This window comes from Castor canadensis, chromosome 8 (assembly GCF_047511655.1).
Source record: "Castor canadensis chromosome 8, mCasCan1.hap1v2, whole genome shotgun sequence".
NCBI classification, from domain to species: domain Eukaryota; kingdom Metazoa; phylum Chordata; class Mammalia; order Rodentia; family Castoridae; genus Castor; species Castor canadensis.
Window position 1 is genome coordinate 37,510,850 of NC_133393.1, and position 25,368 is coordinate 37,536,217.

Here is a 25,368-nt window from a genome sequence, read left to right on the forward strand (position 1 = left end):
ACTAACATAGACACTCAAAGTTATCAGTACTAAACAGGGAGAAATAATGTGTACTAGTCAGTCTGTGTGGTGAATGGGGAAAGAAAAATACAAGGGAATATAACCAAAGCCTTCACACCTACCTCTGACAAGCTAGAGATTTGGTTCCATAAAGAGTTAATGGTCAGGGGACCACAGAAGGTAGCCTGAAAGATGTACCCATGAGAGAGCTCCCAAATGAAATGGACTCATGGGCAAATAGAAACCTAACCCACAAGGTTATTAATCCAAGTAACTTCCACTCACAACTATAATACATACCTTTCATTGTTTTATTTCCATAAAAGAGAGCAATTTAGTGTGTTTATACATATGTGCATATGCATATGGCACACTCAAAAGATCTTTTAAAGAAAAATTTCTACTGAATGCTTTTAAAAATCAAGTCTGTGTTTAGTCCTTTCAGCTTCCCATCCTTTCTTATCTAATGTGTTTTATTCCTTGCAAAACATTATATTACAAATTCACCAGAGTGGCTGAGTTCATGGAGAGAAGATAGGATTCTATATATAATTTATACACAGTCATTCTGCCATTTGCAGGAAATAGTCCAGATTTCCTAATTTTGTGTAACTTCAATGTGTAAATTAAAAATATGCTCGATAATCTGTGAACCCTAGCCAGTGGATACTAACAAAGTTTGTTGCACTACTGATATTAACTAACTCTCAATAGCACATAGAGGGAGCTAGTCAAGGGAAATAGTATTTTGAAATAAAATATTAACATATATTTAAATAATAAAAAGAAGACTCTGAAACTCTGGGAAGTATAGGAAAGTCTAAGACGGAAAAACAAAAGCAACCAAATCCTGTTATTAGAGATAATTACTTTTAAGATGGTGATGTGTTTCATCGTTTTTTGTCTGATCATACAATGCATGGTTTTACAAAGTTGCAGTGTTATGGAAACAGAATTATATTTTCACTACTTTCCCTCTATTTCATCAGCCCTTTCCTGAGTCACTAAATATTTTTCAAAAACAAGACTTTGTTTTGGCTGGTGCTAGTGATTGAATTCAGGCGTCATGCATTCTAAGCAAGTATTCTGCTGCGGAACTACATTCTCCAGCCAAGAATTATTAATACTTGTATATTCTCATTATAGGCAGCATTCATTCAGCAAATGCCTGTCAGGCCTGTGCTAGGCACCAGGATCCAGTGTTGAGCAAAACCAGACATGGAACTTAGTTTATCCCTTCAGAGACAGAAGCAATAGTAACAGAGAATGAAGATAAAGTGCAATTTCAAGAATGGATAGAAAGGACAGTTGGACTCCGTATCTTTGGTGTAAAGCAAAGGAAGGGAACTGGCTTGGGGTGACAGGAACACCAGAATAGAAAAGAGCTAATTCCATAGATAAGATTTCCAAGAAGGTACAGCTAGAATGTAGGAACCCTAAATTGAGAAGACTCGAATCTCCATGTTGCTTTATTTCTGAATCTTTGCAGAACAGAGAAAACCTTAATTCCCAATCAAGTTATCTTTCCATACTTCAAATTTACTATGGGATTCTGGACAGTAAATCATTAGAGTAGACCGTCTGCATATGTGCCACAAAGCTTTCCAGCACCACTGCACTGCCCAGCTTCCGAGGTTAGAGGGATTTCATGCACATTCTTAAAAATGTCATGTTCACTGCAGCTTTTTTCTGGAGTATGTAGCTAATCCCCTGAGACACTGGTGGGCTTAGTTGATGGTGGTGTACTGCTACAAGGTACCTCAGAGGGGCAGCAAAGGATCAAGAAGAAGAAGGTAAGCTTAGCCACGAGCAAAGAGTTAAGCGGTCCAGCTCACTCCTGGGCAGCACTGAAGGACTGAAGCTCAACTACAGTCAGCAATGAATTGAGGTCTTTGAATAAATTTGAAACAATGTTGGAACAGAGCTAGATTAGAAGCAAGTGAGGGATCAATGAAATCAGTCTAAGAAATGTCTTGAGAAGGTAACATCTCAGCATGGCCTGGTCCAGCCACATGTAGGTACTGAGCATTTGAAAGTGACTTAATCTGAATTAAGATGCACTGTGAGTGCAAAATACACACTGGATTTTACTTGATACATACCAAAGAGTATTAACTATCTCATTAATATTTTTATGGTGATTACAAATGTCAGAGTAATATTTTTGGTATTTGGAGGATAAATGAAATATATGATTAAATTTATTTCATTAGTGTCTTTTTACCTTTTAAAATATGGCTAGTAGAAAATTTATTATATAATGTGACCATCATTCTAAAAATATTCCATTTTTGATGTTCTGAATGTATTTCTTTATTTAAAAATTGCTTCTGAAAGAAGTTAATATTGAATGTTATTTAAGTTGGCTATTTATTTGAAATGGAAATACATTCTGAAATTATAGCATTAACTTGATTATTGTGTCCTAATAACACAGGCAATCTTTGAATCATGTAACATTTGATAAGAAAGTGTTGTTTCTTGTTTTATATTAAATCTCTCTCCTGGGATCTTACCAAGAAATAGATTCCCATTTTCTCAGAAGTCTAGTGAATAATAGGCAATCATGATTATGACCTGTAATCATAATATACATCACCAAGGACACTGTTCACATAAGACACTTGGAGGTGAGGAAACTCCTGACAGTGAGAGATCGTAATACCAAAATGGCTTCCCAAAGGAGCTCACACTAACTCCTGTTTGAAGTTTTCAGGACATACGGTAAATCTCTTTGCTTTCAGTCATAACCGAGGTTGGAAGATTTAAACCTGGTGTTATGTGGAGGAATCATCACAGTGCAGTGCTTCTCAAGCTTGCTTTACATTATAATCACCTGAGAGCTTTTATAAATCCCAGCTGCCCAGACCACACCCTGGACCAATTAAACCTTTGGGGGTGAGACCCAGGTATTTACCAAGTACAACCAAACTTGAAATCACTGGAATAGTTAAGAGTGGGGCCTCTGTAGTCAAACCGCCTGGTTTCAAATTGCAGTTCAAGCACTTCGTAGCCATGTGACCCTAGGCAGGGTCACATGTGACCTCAATTAAAGATAAGGATGAAAACAGGACTGTCAGTCAGACATGATGTTGCATGCTTATAATCCCAGTGCCTGGGAGGCCGAAGCAAGAGCATCTTGAGTTCCAGGCCAGCCTGAGCTACATGGCAAGAATCTGTCTCAACAAACCATCGAAATGTAGTTCAGTGGTAGAACACTTGCCTGGCATTCACAAAGCCCTGGATTGGATCCCCAGAACTACAAGGAGAAAAAAGGATTGTTATGAAGTTTAAATAAGATTATCTATGTAAACCACTCAAAAGTAGTAATTGTTATGAAGTAACAGCTTTCTTGTTACGTATTTATTCTTCTGGAAGACATTCCAGTTATGGTTCCCAAATTTGATGTCATTCGCCCAGTGAATTTTTTTTCCTAGTGGATTTCTTGTATTGTCCTATAATACTCCTTCTAGGCAAACTCATTTTATGAGTATGTATTAATAGCATCTACTACGACTGTGATAAAAACCCACCACAGAAGTATGCACCTTCTTGAGTTTGACTTCTCTCCTGTGCCTGTGCTTTCTCAATGAGATCATAAGCATCCCGAGGTAAGGGACCATGGTTTCCGACTGGCTAACCCTGGTACACATCACCCATCTACGGGGTTGTAGCTCTTGCTTTAGCTGAATAATAGGGAGCAACCTCCTTGTCCTCAATAGATGTCTGTAAAGTAGAGATGGTTCGTGACGTGAGATCACAGGTCTACGCAACACGCATGCGGGTGTGTTGTAAATGGACACAGTCCTGCGTGCCCACCAGGGGGCAGCAGGTCGCGCTCCAGCGGCCCGCGGCGCTCAGCGTCAGGGCGGACGCCGGGCCTCGTGACCGTGACCAAAGGCTGCGCGGGGGCAGCGTCCGGCCGGGCGCGCAGCGGGAGCGCCCGGGACTGCGCCATGGGGGACGAAGCCCCCGGGACCGCACCGGCGCTGCCGGAGCTGCTGCGCGAGGCTGACACCAGCCTGCTTGAGTGCAAGGTGTGCTTTGAGAGGTTCGGCCACCGCCAGCAGCGACGCCCGCGCAACCTGCCCTGCGGCCACGTGGTCTGTTTGGCTTGCGTGGCCGCTCTGGCACATCCGCGGACGCTGGCCCTCGAGTGTCCCTTCTGCCGGCGAGCCTGCCGGGCCTGCGACACCAGTGACTGTCTGCCGGTGCTGCACCTCCTGGAGCTCCTGGGCTCCACCGTTCACCAGTCCCCGGCTGCGCCCTGCGCCGCCCCTTGCGCCCCCAGGGCCCTCACCTGCCACCACGCGTTTGGCGGGTGGGGGACCCTGGTCAACCCCACGGGGCTGGCACTGTGTCCCAAGACAGGACGGGTTGTGGTGGTGCACGATGGTAAGAGGCGGGTGAAGATCTTTGACTCCGGGGGAGGATGTGTGCATCAGTTTGGAGAGAAGGGGGATGCTGCCCAGGACGTTAGGTACCCACTGGACGTCACCGTCACCAACGACTGCCATGTGATTGTCACCGATGCCGGCGACCGCTCCATCAAAGTGTTTAATTTTTTTGGCCAGATCAAGCTCGTCATTGGAGGCCAGTTCTCCTTGCCTTGGGGTGTGGAGACCACGCCTCAGAATGGGCTCCTGGTAACTGATGCAGACACAGGGTCCCTGAACCTTCTGGAAGTCGATTTCGCAGAAGGGGTTCTTCAGAGAACTGAAAGGTTGCAAGCTCACCTATGCAATCCCCGTGGGGTGGCCGTGTCTTGGCTCACGGGGGCCATCGCAGTCCTAGAACACCCCTCAACAACACTGGCGACCGGGGCCAGCAGCACCAGGGTGAAGGTGTTTAGCTCCAGTATGCAGCTGATCAATCAGGTGGATACCTTTGGGTTGAGCCTCTTCTTTCCCTCCAGAATAACTGCTTCAGCTGTGACCTTCGATCATCAGGGAAATGTGATTATTGCAGATACCGCTGGTGCAGCAATCCTATGCTTGGGAAAACCAGAGGAGCTTCCAGTATTGAAGCCCATCGTCACTCATGGTCTTTCCCGTCCTGTGGCACTGACCTTCACCAAGGAGAATTCTCTTCTTGTGCTGGATACTGCATCCCATTCTATAAAAGTCTATAAAGTTGACTGGGGGTGAGAGGGTGTGGTGGGATCCTGGGGCCTGGAGTCAGAAGTCCTGGTGCTGTCACTAGTGAGTCGTTTAACCCTGCATAAGTCACTTAATTCATCCATCCACAGACATGGGTAATGATAACTCCCTGGCAGAATTACAAAATTTGGAGCAATTTCTGAAGAGTAATCATTAAATCCACATTTAGTGAATGCATATTCCCTGTGCTAAGAAATTTGCAAATCTTAGCGTGTTTATTCTTTAGTAGCTATCGAGGTCATTTTTATTTTTTACTCCATTTTAGAGATAAGAAAACAGACCCAGAGAGCTTAAGTGACTTTCTCATGATCATATTTACTTACTGTGACAGTCACAAGTTCAACTCAATCCTGACTGACTCCAAACCCCTGTCTCTTCAATGAGATGTCAGACTTGGAATGTGAGAATGTGTGTTGTTGCTGTGTGCACTTTCCTTACAAGTAGCTAATTAGATGCACAAAGAAAGAATGGGATCTTCATAGAAAGTTCAGGGGAAAAAGGATTTTGTTGGGGGCATCGGTTTAATTCAGCTCACAGCTTTTCCGATGGCACTTTAGATGAAGGTACTGCTGATCCTGAGTTACTTGAATAAGAAAAACAATTGAGGGCTGGCAGAGTGGCTCAAGTGATAGAGCCTCTGCTTAGCAAGAATGAGGCCCTTAGTTCAAACCCCAGAACTGCCCCCAAAAAACAAAAAAAAAAAACAATTGAACCATTTATCAAAAAGGCAAATGTGTCTGTTAATATAGTGACTACTCACAGGCACTCAGGACACAGCATTGGTAGGTTGGTTGACAAGGGCCTACAGACTGGTGTCATTCCTGTTACATATTCACGTTAATAAGGAGAGAAGCCACCCCAATACGCTCATGGCAGAAATGATTTTGCTTGTCATTTTATAATTGGTGCACTTTTTGGTGGGGTTTTCTTTGTGTAATTTCAGTTTGTCCTATGTGTTGCAAACTCTGCATACTCAATAAACAGCTCCCTCAATCCTTTTAGGTCACTGGTAAACACTTCTTGATCTGAAGGATAGCCTGACCAAGACAATGACTCCGTAATGTTGCAACTGAGGAATGAATGAGTAGAAATTTCAGGTGAAGTGCTGGTTCTTCATAAGTTGTATTTTTTTAAGCTAAAGCAAACATCTTCAGAGTTTAGCACCAAACAACTACTACTCAAAAGCAGCAGGAAAACCATTTTCTCACAGTGAAAATACCACTTTTGAAAGGTGAGAGTTTGCTTTAGATATACCTGATAGCTTATCAATAAGAGTGATACTCTATTACACAAAGAGTTTTAATAAATATAATATACAAACTAAAGACAGGCTCCAAAGTATGAATAAGATATGCTCTAAAATATTGTAAGTTGTCCTTGGGAGTTAAAAGTGTGAGCCTGCTTCCCAGGCCAGTTCACAAAAGCCCATTTTGCTTACGGAATATGCAGTACATAGGAAAGTCTACGAGCAAGCTGGTGTTTGTTATTGGCCAAATTACCCAACCAGGAAACAGGTGGAAGTGTGTGAGATGATATACGAGCATATCAGAGGTGTGATGACAAGTGATCATCACTGCTACCTCTCCTTGGTAGACTACCTAACTTGGGAATGGGTGGGGCAAGATAAACAACATGAAGTGTCCACAGCCGTGTCTCCCCACGAGCGCATGATACAGGAGGTGAGTTTCACTGTGGAAGACAAAGCTTATGTTCTTGATCCCCAAGCATCCATAGACCAGGGCAATAGTTTCTGTGGCCTATGAGGCATATGGAAGATTCCTCCTCCAGAGTGTATTCTTTAAAGAAATTTGGATAAAGCGCTTACAACGTCACACTGAACCCCAGGTTATTAAAGACATTAAAGATTTCTGAGATAGGCAAGAAGAAATTATCCCAGCAGAAAGGAAGAAGTTTCAAGGTGATGAAGGAGAGTTGTAATGATACTCAGACTCTGACACAAAAGAATGTAACCAGTAGAGGGAAAAGGGAAGAAACAGGCTTTTCCAGTCTACCATGTACCACCTGGCAAGACCATAAGAGCACATGTGAACATGTTGGTTTCTGTCTCACAGCATCCTCCATCTGTTCCTTTTTTTTTTTTTTCCTTTGTAGTACTGAGGACTGAATTCAGAGCCTTGGGTCCAGGCAAGCATTCTACCACTTGAGCCCTTCTGTTTTTATTTTGTTTTTGAGTTAAGATCTTGCTAGCTTTGCTCAGGCTAGCCTCAAACTCACAATCCTCCTGCCTCCACCTCCCACATAGCTGGAATTACAGGTGTATACCACCACACCAGCTCATATGTTCCAGTTTTACCTGATTGCTGATCCTTGAATTGTAGTCTGATTTTGATCTTGTTCTGCCCTTGGGACTTGTCTATCTCCATCTTTTTCTTTGGCATTTTCTAAAGATGTTGGTGCAGTTTCATAAATCTCCCTTCTAGAAATTCTATCTCTAGATCCCAGGATCCAAACTATTGCATTTGCTAATGCCTTATGTAGATCCTTCCAGGACTAATAGGTAAGTTAGGCACTCACCTTTCTTTTGGGAAGGAGCATTATCCCCTATATCAGAAAAATGAGGGAGAACCACTGATGATAGCAAATGTAATAATCCTTACACCTGCCTCAGCAAGAACTGAATAGTGATGATTAGTGTTCTGCTAGTAGTGACATGCTATCATGATCTGTCAGAAGATGAACTGTTTCTTGAGGAATGTGTAGAAAGTATGATAAGGAAGCTGACAAACTCACCATGACTACAGGACGATCATGGTTTCTGCTGTGCCCATAGCCCCTTCCACGGGCCTTCATGAGCCAGCCCTCAGCAGACACCTCTTCTACAACTGGATCCTTTCCAGCAATGCTAATTACACAGGGTACACACCTGACCCAAGGATAGCCAACTCTGCCCCACCAAATATCTTTTTATAATGTATGTATGTGGTGGGGGAGGGGCAGTGATACTGGGGATTAAACCTAGGACCTTGAGCATGTTAGACAAGCACTCTACTTGCCCGGTTTGCCTCAAACTCGAGATCCTCCTGCCTCCATCTCCTGAGTAACTGGGATTACAGGTGTCTACCACTATTCCCATCTCCAAATGTCTTAATTAGATAGGGAAATTGGCTACAAATTTGGCCTTGGGTCAAAAAAAGGGGAGGAGGGATAAAGGGATCCAATTTGATTCTTGCCCATGAAATTTTGAATTAGGAAAAAGATCAAATCAGGTAGATAACAACAGGAAACTGCAGGGTACAGGGACAGAAATACTGAAAACATGCTCCTCAACTCATCCCAGTAAACTCACCACAACTTATGAGAAGTCAAAAATGCATGTCATACACCTCACCTACCAACCATCCTCATTTAGCCCCCAGCACGCTGTACAGTGGTAATTGTTTCCCCTCTGATCACAGGGCTGAGGGGCAGTTGCGGCTCACTGTCACTGCTGAACAAAAGGATCATAATGCATATGTCTAGCTCAAGAAAAGATAAAAACTCAAAACTTACATATCACTTTCACATATTGTAAAGTAAAAAACTTGCAAGTAGAACCACCAAAGTCAGGCACTGCCTGTATTAAATGCTCCCTTGCTTCAGCTACCTCCATGAATTTCTGGGTTTTTGCAACAAAATACCTAATAAAAATTACACTATTTTGTGGATTTGTTTAGTGAAAATCAGACTTAAACATACTGCTTTTGATGCTATTAGTAAGAAACTAAATCCATAGGAAGCAACACCTTCCCATGAATATACTTACCACTAATGGTGGAAACTGAGGCCAGAGTACAAATGGGAGGCTCACATTCCCTGGCTCTATTTAGTTATAAATGAAAACAACAAACTACAAAGTGAAATACATTTCATCCGCCTACCTTGACAATGGTAAATATAAATGCTAAAAATATACTTTCATTAGGATCTGGCAGACCAGGTTCCATTTTAGAATACTCAGGTAGAATATTTGCCCAACTTTGTAATGTCACATTTTAAGAAAATCATGACAAGCTGGAGTACGTTTACAATGCATGAAGAAGAATCCAAAGCCATGTTTTTTTTCCTCCACTTCTAGCCAACTAGAATGTAAATGTCACGACAGGAGTTTGGGTTGTTCAGATCTCTACCTCTCTACTGTCTACAACAGGACCTGATGCTTTGTAGACATTTGAATGTATTTACTAAATTATTATGTTTTTTTCCCAAGGAATATTTGTAGTCTGTTTTCCTTTCACTGAAAAAATGGAAGTGGTATAGGCAACTGGGGAAGCTGGTCTATCTTGAAAGTGATTGGTGGTGGATTTGCTGAGTGACTCATGGAAAGATACAAAGGCATTGTGGTAGCCTGGGTTGGAGTTGTGTGAAAAACTTCATGCTCACAGTCACCACATTTTCTGTTTTCACCCAAGCACTTGAGGTGTTGAGGTTGCTTGAGTCTTCATGAGTCATATCTTTTGTCAAACTGTGAAGAGCAGAGACAACACTACTACATGGTTTCAACTCCATCGGGAAGAAGTAGGATGAACTCAAAGTGTTCCTGGCTCAGCCACCTGGTGCTGTGCTTGGAGCTTTGCTGAAGTCAGCTCCAGGGTAATTTTGATAAATACAGGTACATAACGAGGCATGGGCCTTTCCCAGGAACAACCCACCTAGGAAGCTTAACCACAGGTGTTTGTTAACAGACAAACTGCAAATATAACATATGGTGTATTCATTACAGTAGTTGAAAAGCAACTCATATTTTACCCAAAAAAGTAATAATAGATGGCTAATTTCCTGGCAAAGGATTCTGGTCAAATCATTGGTTTGACTAATAATATCATAAAAGCAGCTACAGCAGAAGTCCAAAATTAACTAGAAAATGACCAGCTGAAATTGTGATTTATGTCATACGTTTCTTTTACTTTTTCTTTTGTTGGTATTTGGGTTTGAACTCAGGACCTTGCACTTGGTAAGCAGATACTTTACTGCTTGGGCTACACCTCCAGCAAGTCATATGGTTTTAGGAATGAAAAGAAACTTAGAAGTTTTCTGTTATAATGCACAGAAATTACAACTGAGGATGACAGAAGTAAAAGGACTGGATTAGGTCATATCATATGGGTAGTATCACTAGGTTCCACTTTGACCTGTCCAGTAAGAAAGAATCTAAAAATCAAAGGCTGAGACATATATACACACACAGGCTATCCGTGATTTTTTACTTAAGTTCTTATGATCTTTACAAATAGACCCTAACTTTCCTTAAGCCAACTTTTATTGTTTCATAGCATCTCCTGAGATGCCCTACTGTTTGGTTCTCAAACAACATCCAGGTTTGTATCACATTGGTAAAGAGAACACTGTGGCATTTCTAAATTGACCAGCTTGAGCATCACCCCACAATCATTCTCTTCAGTCATTGCATAGATAAACCCTAAAGAGCCCAAAGAAAAGTGGCTCAATCCCTTCAGGTACCAGATGACTTCATTTGATTTCATGGTCTTCAAATGTATCCCAGCAGTTCATCCTTGTTATAAAGTGGAGCCTTTTGTTTCAAGGAGCATGGTGAAAGAAGTTAAACATGAACTTCAACATTCTCAGAACACTTGCCTTATTTCAGAAAGTTTTTTTATGTATTTGATCCTTACGACATCTCTTGAGGTAAATATGGCAGATTTTAGAGAGTGACTTTTGAGGTAAAGAAGCTGAGGCTCACAGAGATAGAGTGACTTGCTCAAGATGACATTAATCAAACCCTTGTATTTTCAGTTGGAGGAGAGCAGGTATTTTTAAAAAATATCCTCGCAAGGTGACTCTATATTCAACCAGGATTGGTTATCACTGTTCCAAGAGAACTAACAACTATCCCATACATCCCTTTATGGTGTCATCTCCACTTCATTTGCTATTCACTTCTCACTTCAACTGTGCCACCCTTCTCAATTTTCATAGCTTCAGCTCATAATGTAAACAGACCCTGTTAATTTCTGGGAGCCATGTAATCCATACAATAGTCCCTTCTCTGAGGTGCAATGGAAAGAGATTTATGACAGAAGCAAGAGGTATGATAGGACTTAGGGGAGAACTTGTGATGGGGGTCAAGGTCTGCTACTTCCCTTAAAGCAGTGCTTTTGTTTGAAAAAATGAAACGGGCTTGTCATTTTCAGAATCAGTTAGTGTGTGAAATTCCATAGCTTTCCAGCTCATAGTGATCTGTAGCTCTGTGATTGGACATCAGGCTACCATGTAGATCTGAGCTTATAAGGTTGGGAGGAACTTCAAGCGCCAAGTGCCAAATGGCAGGAGCCTGGCCAATGAGGCCACTCTTTCCAAACACAGAGGTCCCAGAGTTCTAGTTCTCTCCCCTGTAAATGCCCTCTCCTTATTGGTTGTTTCTATGAAAAATTTCCCCCTAAAATGTAGAAGTAACATATGCTCATTGTAGATTTGGAAAAATGTAGCTAAGCATAAAGATATTGAATCACTTATAACTAGAGAAAACTACTATTAGGGTTTTTTTGTTTTGTTTTGTTTTTGCATTGACTCTTGTCACTGTGGAATCAGTGTTCTTGGAAATCATATGTCCAAATTTTATAAAATGGTGAATCTATCACATAAACTGCAAACCATTTTAGTGGTATGCAGTTGAAGTTCAATTTTGAAGATACCAAAAAAGCAGAAACAAAGCTGAATGGGAGGGAGAGAGGAGAGGGAAGGGAAGGGAAGGGAAGGGGAGGGGAGGGGAGGGGAGGGGAGGGGAGGGGAGGGGAGGGGAGGGGAGGGGAGGGGAGGGGAGGGGAGGGGATTTACAATAAATATTTCATTTGCCCTCTCAGCACCTCTACAGTTCAGCAGGGCCGTGTGACTAGTTCTTACTGTGACCATCACCCAAGATGAGACAGTACAAGTTTAGTGAGATGTCAGGAAGAAAGAAGAAAAAAGTGAAGAAGACATAGATAAATTTTGAGGTTAAACAGAGGTCTCAACTTTTATAATTAAAGTATTATAACCTACAGTGGTAAAATACACACTTAGATTTCATACAGTAAAATTTAAACGGACCCAAACCCAAAGCTCCTACTCTTTTTCAGTTATGTGAAGTTGCATTTTTACCAGGAAAGTTCAGTTTCACTTATGTATTCCGGATACTTTTTTTTTCACTAATTATGAGGGCAATTTGTCCTTGCTGCTGGACAAAGGGAGGAGAGCTCTTTAAAAATGTGAAATCAAACATTAGCAGCAGGGATGTGAGCTGTGTGGTGCACTGTGTAGTTGCACGGTGACTGGTGTGGTAAGATCAGAGGACACTTCTGCTCTGATTTCTTTACATCAGCCATTTATACCCTCTATCCAACCTGTGTTTTGATAAGCAAGGTGTTCCGAAATAGTCCTCACAGCAATGACCTTTCTTCTCTGTGCTGTCTAGTTCCATTCGAATCACTGATTGATATGCACAGGCTGACTAACAAGCCAATGCTACAGGAAGCCAAGTCCACTACATTTTGGAGTTAATTTTTACAAGACTATACCATCTTACTCTGGTGGACACTAAAACATAAATCTTTAAATTAGTACTTCCTCTCTTCTGACAAATCAATATGAAAGAGGTACATATATATTTATTTGTTAAATTTGCTAAGAGTACTACCTGTACAAGTGAAGATGATGAGGATATCCAAATGCATTTCTTTATCATCTGTGAAGTTTATCAGCTTCTTTTCTTTTCTTTCCCCAGATTTCGGCATTAGAGTTACACTGGCCTTATAAAATATGTTGGAAATATTGCCTCCTTTGTGTAACATTGATACTACTTTTTAATTTCATCAATATATAAAGGGCAATTCAGATTTTTTTTTCTTTTGGTGATACTGGGGTTTGAACCCAGGGCCTCACACTTGCTAAGCAGGTGCTCTACCACTTGAGTCATTCTGCCATTCTTAGAGTTAATATTATACCATTTCATGTCAAATACAGGAAACCTGAATCATATATGTCCTTTAATGCTGCCAACCTTTATGATAATGCATCATTTATTTTTCATATATATCTTCAAAGATAATATTATAATTTTTGCTTTAAGGACACATTTGTTTTTATCTTTAATCAAGAGAAACAGCCTTTCATATTCATCCACATAGTTGCTATTTCTGGTGTTCTTCATTCATTCCTTAAAATCTGGATTTCCATTTTCCTTCAGCCTGAAGAATTTCTTTAAACACTTTTTCTAGTACAGGTCTGTACTAGATAAATAAATAATAAATAAATGCTCTTGATTTTCTTTTATCTAGAAATGTCTTTATTTTGCATTGTTTCTTGAAAAAATATTTTTGCTAGAAATAAATGATATTTTACCTTTGAGCACTTGGAAGCTTTTAGCCTCTATAATTTCTAACGAGCAATTAGCAGTAATCTGAATAATTGTTTTCCTCTTTGTAATATACATTCTTTTTATCTGCTTTCAGAATTTTCTCTTTATGTTGACAGTTCAGCTCTTTTTCAATGATATGCTTGACAGGGTTTTCTTTGTGTTTATTCTGTTTAGGATTTCACTGAATTCCTAGAAATTATAAATTTGTGGTTTTCATAAATTTGGGAAGTAGTTTGGGGCATTATTTCCACAAATATGTTTTCTGCTATATTCTCTCTCACTTCCTCTGGATCTCCAAACACATATATGTTAGATCTTTTTATATTACCCTACATGTCCCCATGACTCTGTTCATCTTTTTGAAACTGTTTCCTCTCTCTTCTTCAAAGTAGATTACCCCACTGAGTGATCCTCAAGTTCGTTCACTTTTTCCTCAGTTACTTTTTGTCTGCTGATAGGTGAAGTTCCATCTTAGATGCTATATATTCATTTCTTGAAATTTCAATTTGTTTTTCATTGTGCTATTAAAATTTCTCATCTGTTCATTCATTACAAGTTATTTCTTTCATGTCACCACATTGTTTGTTTGCTAATCCCAACATCTGGGTCCTCTCAAGTTCGATCTCAATTGATCATCTTTTCTTCTGAGAATGGACATTTTCCTATTTTGATGAATTTTTAGTTGTATCACAGACATTGTGAATGTTACATTATGGAGACTCTTAATTCTGATATATTCCTTCCAAGACTGTTAACTTTTTGTTTGTTTTAACAGGTAATTAGTGTGATTGGCTTCAAAGTTTATGAATGGACACAACTTGAGACACGCCTGTGTCTTTCCTTTTCAAAATGTCTTTCTCACTTTCCAGCAGTCCTGATTGCCTGACTCTCATATCTAGTTCCCCAGAACATAAAGACCAAAGGTTTTCTATTAAAATTTTAGTCACACTGCCTAGTACAGCTCAGGATTATTCCTAAGGCAAAAAGTCATGAAAATAAGAACACTTACCCGTACTGTTTCCTTCTCTCAGGGCTCAAATTCTGTCCAAAATCTGCTTCCATCTGGTTACTCTCCACATATAAGTATTCTATATAGAACATAGATATTCCAGAATTTGTAGGTGTTTTCTATAGGAAAATTAGCCAGTTGGGGCCTATTCAACCACACTATAAGATGTGTTTATTCTTTTGAAACATTTCTTGGAATTTTTGAGGGAAGCATGACTCAGCAAATATTTCCCATGTGCTTGCTCTATATAAGTGATGTGCTAGGCAGTGGTCATAAAGATGTGCTTGAGAAACTCATGATCTGGCACAGAGATTGCCAAGAAAACCAGAAGAATATGGTACAGACTGATAAGTGCTATGTGTAAAAGTATGCTTAAAGCACTATGAAATAACCCCAAACGGCCACTACAAAAAAGGTATATTGAAAGGGAGGATGTCACCCTAGAAATTCCAGACTGATCATTGTCATTAATACTGGTTGCTTCATACAAAATGAATTAATAAATACTTGTATTTAAGCCTTCATTGTTTCTTTTTTTACCAATACCACGATCTTCTTTTCTACAGCTGCAGCCAGTCAGTATTCTGAGGCCATGTAAAGAAGACAAAATGCAGCTGTATTTCAGAGCATCTGAGGGTATTTTACTGATTTTTTTTTTGAGATCTCATTTATTTATTATTCTTTTAAAATTTTCTTATTTTTGACTGGATTTGGACTTAGAAGTAGAAGCTCTCAGAGAAAACAACCTGGATCTCTTGGCAATGTAGCCTGTCATTTTACTTTGACTTCCTTCATTCTCTTAGTCAAAAGTTTAGCATACCCTGCAGCTGCTTCCTTATTTTTCTTAGTACTCTGTTTCTTCAGAGGAATATGCTGGCATTCATGTTACCATCCTAATCTTGGGTGGTTTGCTCTGAGGTTTCTTACCTTCTTTGTTTAAGGGCTGGGTACATAATGCCAGATATTAGAACATGTCATCTTCTAATTTAGAGAGGTTGAAAAGTTTGAAAAATCTGCTGGTTCTTTTGGGCCACAGCTACACACACACACACACACACACACACACACACACACACACACTACCCAAGTTTTGTACACCTATATGAACAGATTAGCATTTTTCTCTCTCTTCCTTCCTGTGCTTTACTCAGTAGCAGATGGACATGACCAGGGGTTAAGACACCCTGCTTCACTGAGAAACCTTGTTTGCTATTCCTGCCATCGACTTGAACAACATATCTTTTCCATTCTTCCCCAGAGCATCAGCAAGGACTTCTGAGGCCACATGCTTCTCATAAAAAAGTACAAAGTCTGCATTCATCATCTACTTCAATGAGTGTCTGGCAGCCAAGGGCTGGGAAGGAGATATTCAGCTTCATCTTGATGCCAATTTTCCTGATATTTTGGCAACAAGCCAAATACCAGAATAGTAAGTCTATTAATATCAGCTTATGTCAAAAGTGCCCAATGGAACAAAGCTCATGTATGTTATAATAAAATATTTCCCGTAGTATTTTATAATTTGCTCCCATGATTAGCTTTTTGCCATCATCATGACAACCAGAGATTTTATGAGAGGGGGAACCAAATTGATATAACAAATATTTTCCTAATACAGAGATGTTTGTCATTAGAGGCATCATTCTGCCTTCTCGTTCTGTGCTCCTGGCATCTTATGATGCTCAGTATATGTCAATAAGCACCGATGGATAGGGCTCTGATAGACACTTTGGCACTGAAGGTATCATTTGAGTTCTCCTCTTGTCCAGTTTCAGTAGCTTAGGTGACATGGCTCTTGCAGACTCACCAAAGAAACAAGTGGAAGCAAAATATTCAACATACAGACATTGCAGGCTTTCACCTGGTGGCTTGGTTTAATACTGCATTTTAAAAGAGGTCAAGACACATCGACTAATTTTGCAGAAATTTAGGAGAAATTTGGAGGCTTAGAATCTTTTTGATTCTAGGCACCATCATTTGGTCAGGAAATCCAGAAGAGCTGCTCTCATTCTGATGGAAACCACCTTCAATGATGTGTTCATGGGATACTTCACAACTGAGTGAAGAAATATTTATTGCCAGTGCATATGTTAAATCTTCTGTAAGATCCTATCTTTGTTGTGAAACTTGCCAAATAATTTATGAATACTATTTAGCACTAACTCATCATGTAGCCACCATCAATGAAAGGCTGCCTGTCAGGATATGACCTTTGCTTGGATTCCATACTCTCTCTTCCAGTCAAGTTAACTCATTACCATCTCCTTCATGGGGAGAATGGGCCACCCCCTGCAGCTCTCCTGCTGGCATGCTCTGAAGCTGGCTTCTGCCCCAGCACGAGCAGTGTAAGAGGCTCTAGTTAAAGGTTTTCCTGTCTGGATTTGGCTGTCCAGTACACAGGACTTGTTACTGGCTGCCATGTAGGCCAGATTCATAGCTTTGACCTTGTTCTTACCCTCAGCCCCATCTTTGAAACATGGATATTACATCTTGGTTCCAGCTTTGCTACTTTGAGCTTACTTTCCTATAACCAATCCACAGCAATGATCCATTGTGATACTTCCTTTCTTATCTAATGCTACTAAAAATTGCACATCCCTAACCCCAAAATATGAAACCTAAAATGCCCCCAAATCCAAAATTTTTAAGCTCTGACAGACATAATGCCAATTCCACATCCTATCTCATGTGATAAGCCACAGTCAAAATGCACAAAATAAGGCAGAGATGAGAGGATTGTGGTTCTAAGCCAGCCCTGGGCATGGTGGCACATGCCTGCAATCCCAGCTACACGTGAGACATAGATAGGAAGATATGTTCTAAGGCCATCCCTGGCAAAAAGTGCAAGACCCTATATGAAAAATAAACTAAAAGTCTGGAGGTATGGCTCAAGTGCTAGAGCACTTGCCTAGCAAGCATGAGGCACTGAGTTCAAGTCCCAGTACTGAAAAAAAAACCACAAAAAACAAAACATCACATGCACACTAAATTATTGTAAATATTGTAAAAAAAATTATCTTCACGCTATGTATATAGGGTGTATATGAAGCATAATGAATTTGTTTAAAAGTGTCTCCCCCCAAATCAGCTATCCCATTATGTAAAATGCAAATTTCCAAAATCTGAGAAAAAAATAAAGCCCAATTCCAACTCAGTTCTGGTCCCAAGCATTTAAGCTAAGGTATAAGAGATGGTCCCAAGCATTTAAGCTAAGGTATAAGAGACCATGGAAGTTATGAAATTGACTTTCATTGGACAGTTATAGGAAAGAAGCAGGGAATGAGAAGATGGAAAGAGTACCAATAATTATTGACTCCTAGTTATATATCGTGTTCTATGTTGGATCCTATCCTTCACTTCCTGCATATACTTACTTAGTCCTCACAATGACCTAGAAAATAGCTGTTGTTGGCATTTTTTACAAATGAGGAAACTGAGGCACAGTGGGTTAAGTAATTTGCCCAAGGTCACATTACAAGAAGTAGGCAAGCTATTTGATCCCTCTGAGCCTTAGTTTCCAGTATAGAATGGAAATTTAGTAGTAGCAACTTCCTGAGTTGTTGTGAGGCCTATGTGCGTCAGAACAGTGCCTGACACATGGCAGGTACTCAGGATGCTTAACAATTATTATTTGGCTTGAAATGTTTCAGGTAGGGTGCTACCCCTTTTTTCAAGCATGGCAGCTAAGGATCATGAAGCTTAGAGCTACAGGAAACCATCTTTGTCACCAAGTACAGAGCCTTCCTGACAACGAAGCCCACCAAGAAGAAAACGGAGTTGAAAGACTGAGGAAGAGGACATTCACATTACATTGTTTGGGTCCACAGATCTTCCTGTTCCCAAAGCCAGAATGTAATCCTGAATGTCGAAGTTATCTGAGCCAATAAATTCTCTCAGTCAGGGTCCTGCAACTTTAATCTAAAAGAGCCTCAAGAAAATCCAAGTCAGACACTTCTAGAAAATATCACACCTTTCAAAGACCTTGCTTATACCTTCTGACAAGACAGAAGTTTTCAGTCTGTGTTCAGCGTTCCACAACAGAAGAAGAAATAATTTGGTTCCCTTGAGTTTGCTTGTTTTTTTGTTTTTGTTTTTTTTTAACAAGTGGGAAGAGAGTTGCCTGGGACTAATTAAAAAGGTATTTAAAAAATTATTTTAAAATTTTTATCAATGCTCCTCTGATACATAAGAAGTTTAAAATTTGGCAGGATCACAGAGATTCTGATGTCTAACTCCTCCACTTTACAACTGAGTAAAATGAAGTCTGAGAGGTTAAGTAACTTAGACAGACTAAGCTATTTAGGAGAAAAACCAGGATCCTCAACCTGATTATCATTTCAATTCTCTCTGATTTTGGATTTTCAGCAATATAAGCTGCATAGAACATTTTTTTCTACATAGATATAATGAATTGGAAGAAGAGAGCAACTGATATCAGCTCACCTGGCTCCTAGTTTGGCGTTTTTCCCATTGTATTATACTTTTTCCTCTAACTAAACCCCTATGCTGTGGCTGCCATATTTACTTACTACTATCACGTAAAACAAATGTGTAACGTAGAGTTCTAGCCTTGAAGGATGTTTCTAGAATGGGGTAATATGTAAAAAGAGGTTCTGTATTTATATAAATCTAGTACTTCTCAGTGCCATTCACTAATAAGCTATTTTGCATTACAGATTGCTGGCAGGGAGGAGGGAGTAGGTTTAGGCAAGAGATTTAGTATTTCACAAACTTACCTTACCACAGATCTGGTGTTTTGGGAAATGCCATATTAGAGGCATGATTTTACATATTTCTTCCAAGACTGAACAGCCACCTTTCTCAATGATTCAGACCTGTCTATTTCTTTGTGTTCTTCTTTCTGGATCACCATTTTTAATTCTCACATTCAGTTCTCATACTCTATCCTTCTGTCTCTCCAAGTTCCTATATATGGTTGTTTCTTTTTTTCAGTCTCTGTGTGTGTGGCCTTTATTCTTGGGGCAAAGAGATATGGTGAGCCAATGTCTCAGGAAGGTTTGATTTAAGGAAAAATGACCGGCATGGCCTCACTCTGAAGGGCAGGATCAGCCCTGGCTTAATATATTTTAATGGTCTCAGTCCCCACCATGATCTTGTGGGAAAGAGTAACATAATACAGGTGACTTCAAGACACTGCCTTGAAGGGCCAAGAAACCTGCTGCCCATTTGTTGAGTCCTGTTCATCTTCTCAAGCATAAGCCTGGCAGCAGAAGGTCTCTGCAAGTTGCCCTTGCATCAGAAGCCCCTGTCCTGACTCCCACCATCTCACATGCAAGACAGTTCCAACTCAGCATTTAGCTTCTTCTCTCCTGACAAGCTGACACTGTACAGGGTGACACTTCTATTCTGGCTGAATTACTCTCCTTTGTGAAGATCTGTGGCAATTACCACTGGGGATGGTGTTGTGTTTGATCTTTCCAAAGTATTCTATGTTTTCTGCACTTCTTGTGTCTTCAGAATTCTGGCAGTAAATCTGAATATGCTCTGCACAATGGGTAGAATTTATCTTCATTTATAGTTTTCATACTGAAAATCCCTTTATTTCTAAGGGCCTTCATGACCAAATGACAGAGCTGTGGGCATCACTATGAGGCTTCCATTTAAACATCACACATTGGACCTAACATCACCGTAATATGTTAACCTAATTAAGTGAACATTGCTATTTCCATATATCTTATTGTTATCACAGAACTTTTCTCCTTCCTATTCTTCTCCTCCAACATTTTTGCATTCATTCTAAAGCTAAGGTGCATTTTATGCAAGTCTCTCTTCTAAGGAACTTCAGAAGTACTGATGCAGGGCTATAGCTTCATGATAGAAACCATAAACCCAAATAAGCAATTTCAAAGGCCAGGGATGAGTCATTGATGGGTAGGATCTGAATAAACTTTCTACTCAACAATGTTCATTTCAAATTTAGATACTATCTACAAAAATAGATCAAAAAGTAGATTCTGAAAGGTTGATGGTAATTATGCTTTTAGTATTTTCCACTTCAGTGATTTCTTAGAGACATACATACTCTTTTCACTATCTTAATGTTGAATTCAATCTTTCTATGGATGGCTATTGTCACACAGTGCTATTAGCTAAACATCTAATCATTTGTCAATTAAACAAAATCTTTGTTTTCTTGAGATTTATGAGTGCTGAACATATGCTCTATTTGGTATTTTGGCAGAGAACTATGCCTAACAAACAAAATATCCCATGTGTCCCCTCACCCAACCTTACCTTTGGAAATTACTAAATGGGGACATCTACTCCCTACGCAGAAGCCACCCTCACAGGTATAATCGAAGGACACTATAGTAGAGACAAACACTGATCTGATAACACCTAGATCTCTTCAGTTAAGAAGATCCCAAAGAAGTTTACTATTACTATAAACCTGAGAATCAGGTAACCTGATAAGTACTGCCTGGCTAGCCATTAGTTTAAGTAAGTTACTTGTTTGAGTTAAGGTATCACACCAAGGTGTTAAATTCAATATCTAAAGACTTATGTCATTTGGACTCAATGTTCTCATGAACACAATTTCTTTCCTTTGTCACATTGCAGCTAAAATCTGTGATTGACCCAGACTTGAGGGTTTAGTGTGAACCACAGCCACTTGAAGCAGAGGTTGCATCCAAGTTCAGAATGCCTCTGGTTCTGGCTTTAGGCTCAGAAATCCTCTAGTTTAGGGCTGGCTATTGATTGCACAGCCTGTCCAACTGCATCACCTGCCTTCTGAGTGAAGCCTAAAAAACCTTGGACAGCAGGGAATTGCACTTTCAACATGACTATCCAGGGATTAAGTCTGTGCGCAACTATGTCTTGGTCCTTTTATTATAACAGAGAACATCAGGATAGTCCTGTGCCTTCCCGAAATTCCCAGCACATAGTAAGTTGGGATACTTTCAGCTGCAAGTAATGGAAAACCCAACTCAAAACAGCTTAAATAAGGAAGACACTCATTATTTTACATCGGAATTCCAGAGGCAGCAGGCTCCAAGGTGGATCAAGTCAGCAACTCAACAGTAATATTTCTCTAGGTTCTGTTCTTGATGTGACACAGTTAGACTAGTGCCTCTCACTAGAGAATCATCCTCCTTTGTTAAGATCTGCAGCAAGAGTACTGTCCTAACTCAGTCCTATTCAGTGGGAGAAGATAAATCATTTCATCCCATCTTCCACCTTGTCCCAAGTTTGTCTGTCTGCCCCTCTCTCACTCTCTCTCTTTCTTTCTGTTTTTTGTTTGTTTTTTTGGTGGTGGTGCTAGGAATGGAACCCAGGGCCTCCCACATGTAGGCAAGTGCCCTACCACTGAGCTACATTCCCAGGAGCCCCTCCCCCATCTCCATTTAAGAGAAAGTAAATGTTTCCTAGAAGCTGTAATGTCACATTCACTAGAACCTAGTCAATGACAAGTCCTATCCCAATCCCTGTCAAGGCAAATGAAACTACTGTGGTTGGTTTAGACCCATGGTTCTCATCCTAACAGCCTATCTGAAAATCTGGGGCTAAACTGGGAAGTTTTATTTTCATTGTATTAGTATATATTAGTTGTAAAAAATAATGTGTTTCATTGTGAGCATATAACATACTTTGATCATATTCCACCCCCTTAAGTAAGAAATTTCTAGAAATACCAGTACCCAGGACCACCTCTAAACATTCTCATTTTTTAAATTAATTAATTAATTAATCTATTTTTGGTGGCACTGGGGTTTGAACTCAGGGCTTCACCTGCTTGCTAGGCAGATGCTCTACCACTTGAGCCACTCCATCAGCCCTTTTAATTTATTTTTTAACTGATCAAAACCATACATACTATAGGATACCAGGCAATGTCTTAACACACGTGTACATTTATATATTTGATAATGTTTAACAGGTTAAACATTTATCTCCCATACATTTGCCATTTCTTTATGGCGAAAACTTTCAAAATCTTTTCTTCTAGATTTTTGAAAGGCACGGTGTATTATTGTTATCTGTAGTCATCCTACTCTGCAATAGCACAGCAGAACTTCTTAATCCTATCTAACTTTAACTTAGTACCCCTTGATCTACCTTTCCCCACCCCCTCCTCCTTATTTTCCCCAGTCTCTACTAACTCTCATTCTATTCTCAACTTTGATGGTACCACATGAGTGAGATCATGTGCTACTTGTCTTTCTATTCTGGCTGATTTCATTTAGCATAATGATCTCCAGTTCCATCCATGTTGCCATAAATGATAGGATTTCATTCTTTTTATGGCTGAATAGTATCCCATTGTGTATCAGTCTTATACTTATTTCTCTGTCCTACCCCCAGCGAATGGAGTAGTGTTGGTGAAAGCAGTCCTTTGGTCACTAGGTTGTTGCTAAGTTGGGTTGTACCCAAACTTCACAGCCACAATCTCAGCAGTGCCTTGGGGCTCACACCACAGCTGGCAGCAATACAGGCTACAACACAAGTCTGTCCTATGGGGATGCATGTCTCTGCCTGGTGCCAGGGCAGTCCTAAAGCCCCATCTGTGAGCACTGGCCTGGGGGTTGGTGGTGGAGACAAACCCTTAACTATCAATGCTGACACCAAGCTGAGAATACCTACATCTGAAGCACTGCAGTCTCAGGAGAGGGCCAGTGTGCGCTGGGTCCACTCTGTGGCAAGAAATGATGAGGCAGAAACTTGAATCTGTCCCTCCATTCACAAGTCTCCACCTGATGATGAGGCTGGCCTACAGGCTCCAACTGTGGCCTTGGGCCTACATTGGGGGCTTTCAGTTTCTAGCAGCAGCTGGGTGTCACACCACCAGCCATATACTGGGCTCCAACCCAAAGCCCTGTGTTCGCTTTTGTGCTCCAGAGTCTCACTCTCTGCTCTGCCACCCTGAGTTGGAGGAGGGTGGTGGATACCTTCAGCTGCCTGGTCTATGGCCATTCAACAAGCTCACACTACCTGTAGTGATCTGGTAGTAGGGATCCCAAGGCTTTGCCCAGCAATGGTGGACCTGAACTCAGTTTCAGGTCTAAGGCCTGGACTTAATTTTCTTTCTTTTCCCAAATGGAGGCTTGGAGTTGGGGAGGGGGTGACTCTTTCCTTTCTCCATCTTCAAGACACATTTTTGATGTGGTATCTATACACAATGGGGTTCTATGCAGCCATGAAGAAGAACGAAATGTTATCATTCGCTGGTAAATGGATGGAATTGGAGAACATCATTCTGAGTGAGGTCAGCCTGGCCCAAAAGACCAAAAATCCTATGTTCTCCCTCATATGTGGACATTAGATCAAGGGTAAACACAACAAGGGGATTGGACTATGAGCACATGATAAAAGCGAGAGCACACAAGGGAGGGGTGAGGATAGGTAAGACACCTAAAAAATTAGCTAGCATTTGTTGCCCTCAACGCAGAGAAACTAAAGCAGATACCTTAAAAGCAACTGAGGCCAATAGGAAAAGGGGAACAGGTACTAGAGAAAAGGTTAGTTCAAGAAGAATTAACCTAGAAGGTAACACCCACGCACAGGAAATCAATGTGAGTCAATGCTCTGTATAGCTATCCTTATCTCAACCAGCAAAAACCCTTGTTCCTTCCTATTATTGCTTATACTCTCTCTACAACAAAATTAGAAATAAGGGCAAAATAGTTTCTGCTGGGTATTGGTGGGGGAGAGGGAGGGGGCAGAGTGGGTGGTAAGGGAGGGGGTGGGGGCAGGGGGGAGAAATGAACCAAGACTTGTATGCACATATGAATAATAAAAGAAAAAGGAAAAAAAAGAAAAGACACATTTTTGTTTTGTTATTAAAAGCAGGCACTGTGGTCTCTCGTATAATTTCCTTAGCTCTTGTGAAAGTAGTTTGGTGCATGAATAGCTGTTTAACTTGAGTGTCTGTGAGAGACAATCACTGAACGTCTGTGCCGCCATCTTGCTCTACCTCCCTGGGTATTTTTTAAATCTACCTTTGGTGGTTCCAAAAGGCAGCAAGGGTTGAGAAGCACTGACTTAGACAAATAAGGAATTACCCCTGAATCATGTCAGGAAAAGATGAAAATAAACCTCATCCAGGAGGACAAGACTAGAGGGCTAGAAGCTATGAGACACACAGAGTAAAAAAAAAAAAAAAGTTTCTCTAAAGAAGATACACAAATGCCAAACAAGCATATGAAAAGATGCCTAACATCATTAGTCACTAGGGAAATGCAAATCAACATCCCAATGAGATAGCACCTCACACCCATTAGGATGGCTACTATTTAAAAAAAGAAAGAAAGGAAAGAATTGGGGATAGCTCAGTGGTAGAGTATTTGCTCAGCAAAATAACAAGTGTTGGCAAGAATGTGAAGATGTTGAAACACTTATGCACTGCTGGTGGGAATGTAAAACAATACCACTGCTATGCAAAACAGTATGGCTGTTCCTCAAAAATTAAACATAGAATTATCATATGGTCCAGTAATTCCACTTCTAGGCATAATCTTTGAATAACTGAAAGCAATGCCCAGAGAAATATCTGTACACCCATATTCCTGGCAGCATTCTGGGCAAAAGCTAGAAGGTGAAAGCAACTCAAGGACCCATTGATGGATGAGTGGATAAACAAATGAGGATACATACATACAACTGATTGTTATTCACCCTTAAAAAGAAGGAAATTTTGACACATGCTACAACATGGAGGAACCCTGAAAACATTATGCTAAGTAAAATAACCCAACAAAGACAAATAGTGTATGATTCTGCTTATATGAGTAACCTACAGTAAGTAGTCAGATTCATAGGCAGAAGGTAGATTGCGGGTTGCCAAGAGCTGGAGAGAGGAGGACTAGAGAGTTGTTTAGTGAGTATAG

At 40.4% G+C, this 25,368-nt stretch overlaps 2 protein-coding genes and 1 pseudogene across 2 annotated transcripts in view; 1 reads left to right on the forward strand and 2 right to left on the reverse strand.

Moving 5' to 3' along the window:
- The window catches only part of LOC141425901 (uncharacterized), a 119,484-nt gene that overhangs the window by 1,973 nt on the left and 92,143 nt on the right, over positions 1-25,368 (reverse strand). Inside the window, exon 3 of the mRNA XM_074084835.1 lies at positions 14,519-14,597. Coding sequence (XP_073940936.1) covers positions 14,519-14,597 — 79 coding nt within the window. The remainder of the gene's footprint in view (positions 1-14,518; positions 14,598-25,368) is intronic.
- Positions 3,901-6,160, forward strand: Nhlrc1 (NHL repeat containing E3 ubiquitin protein ligase 1). The gene has a single exon (XM_020180042.2). The coding sequence runs from the start codon at positions 3,957-3,959 to the stop codon at positions 5,145-5,147; it is 1,191 nt and encodes a 396-aa protein (XP_020035631.2). The 5' UTR covers positions 3,901-3,956; the 3' UTR covers positions 5,148-6,160.
- Positions 15,213-15,897, reverse strand: LOC109696821 (small ribosomal subunit protein eS6-like; annotated as a pseudogene).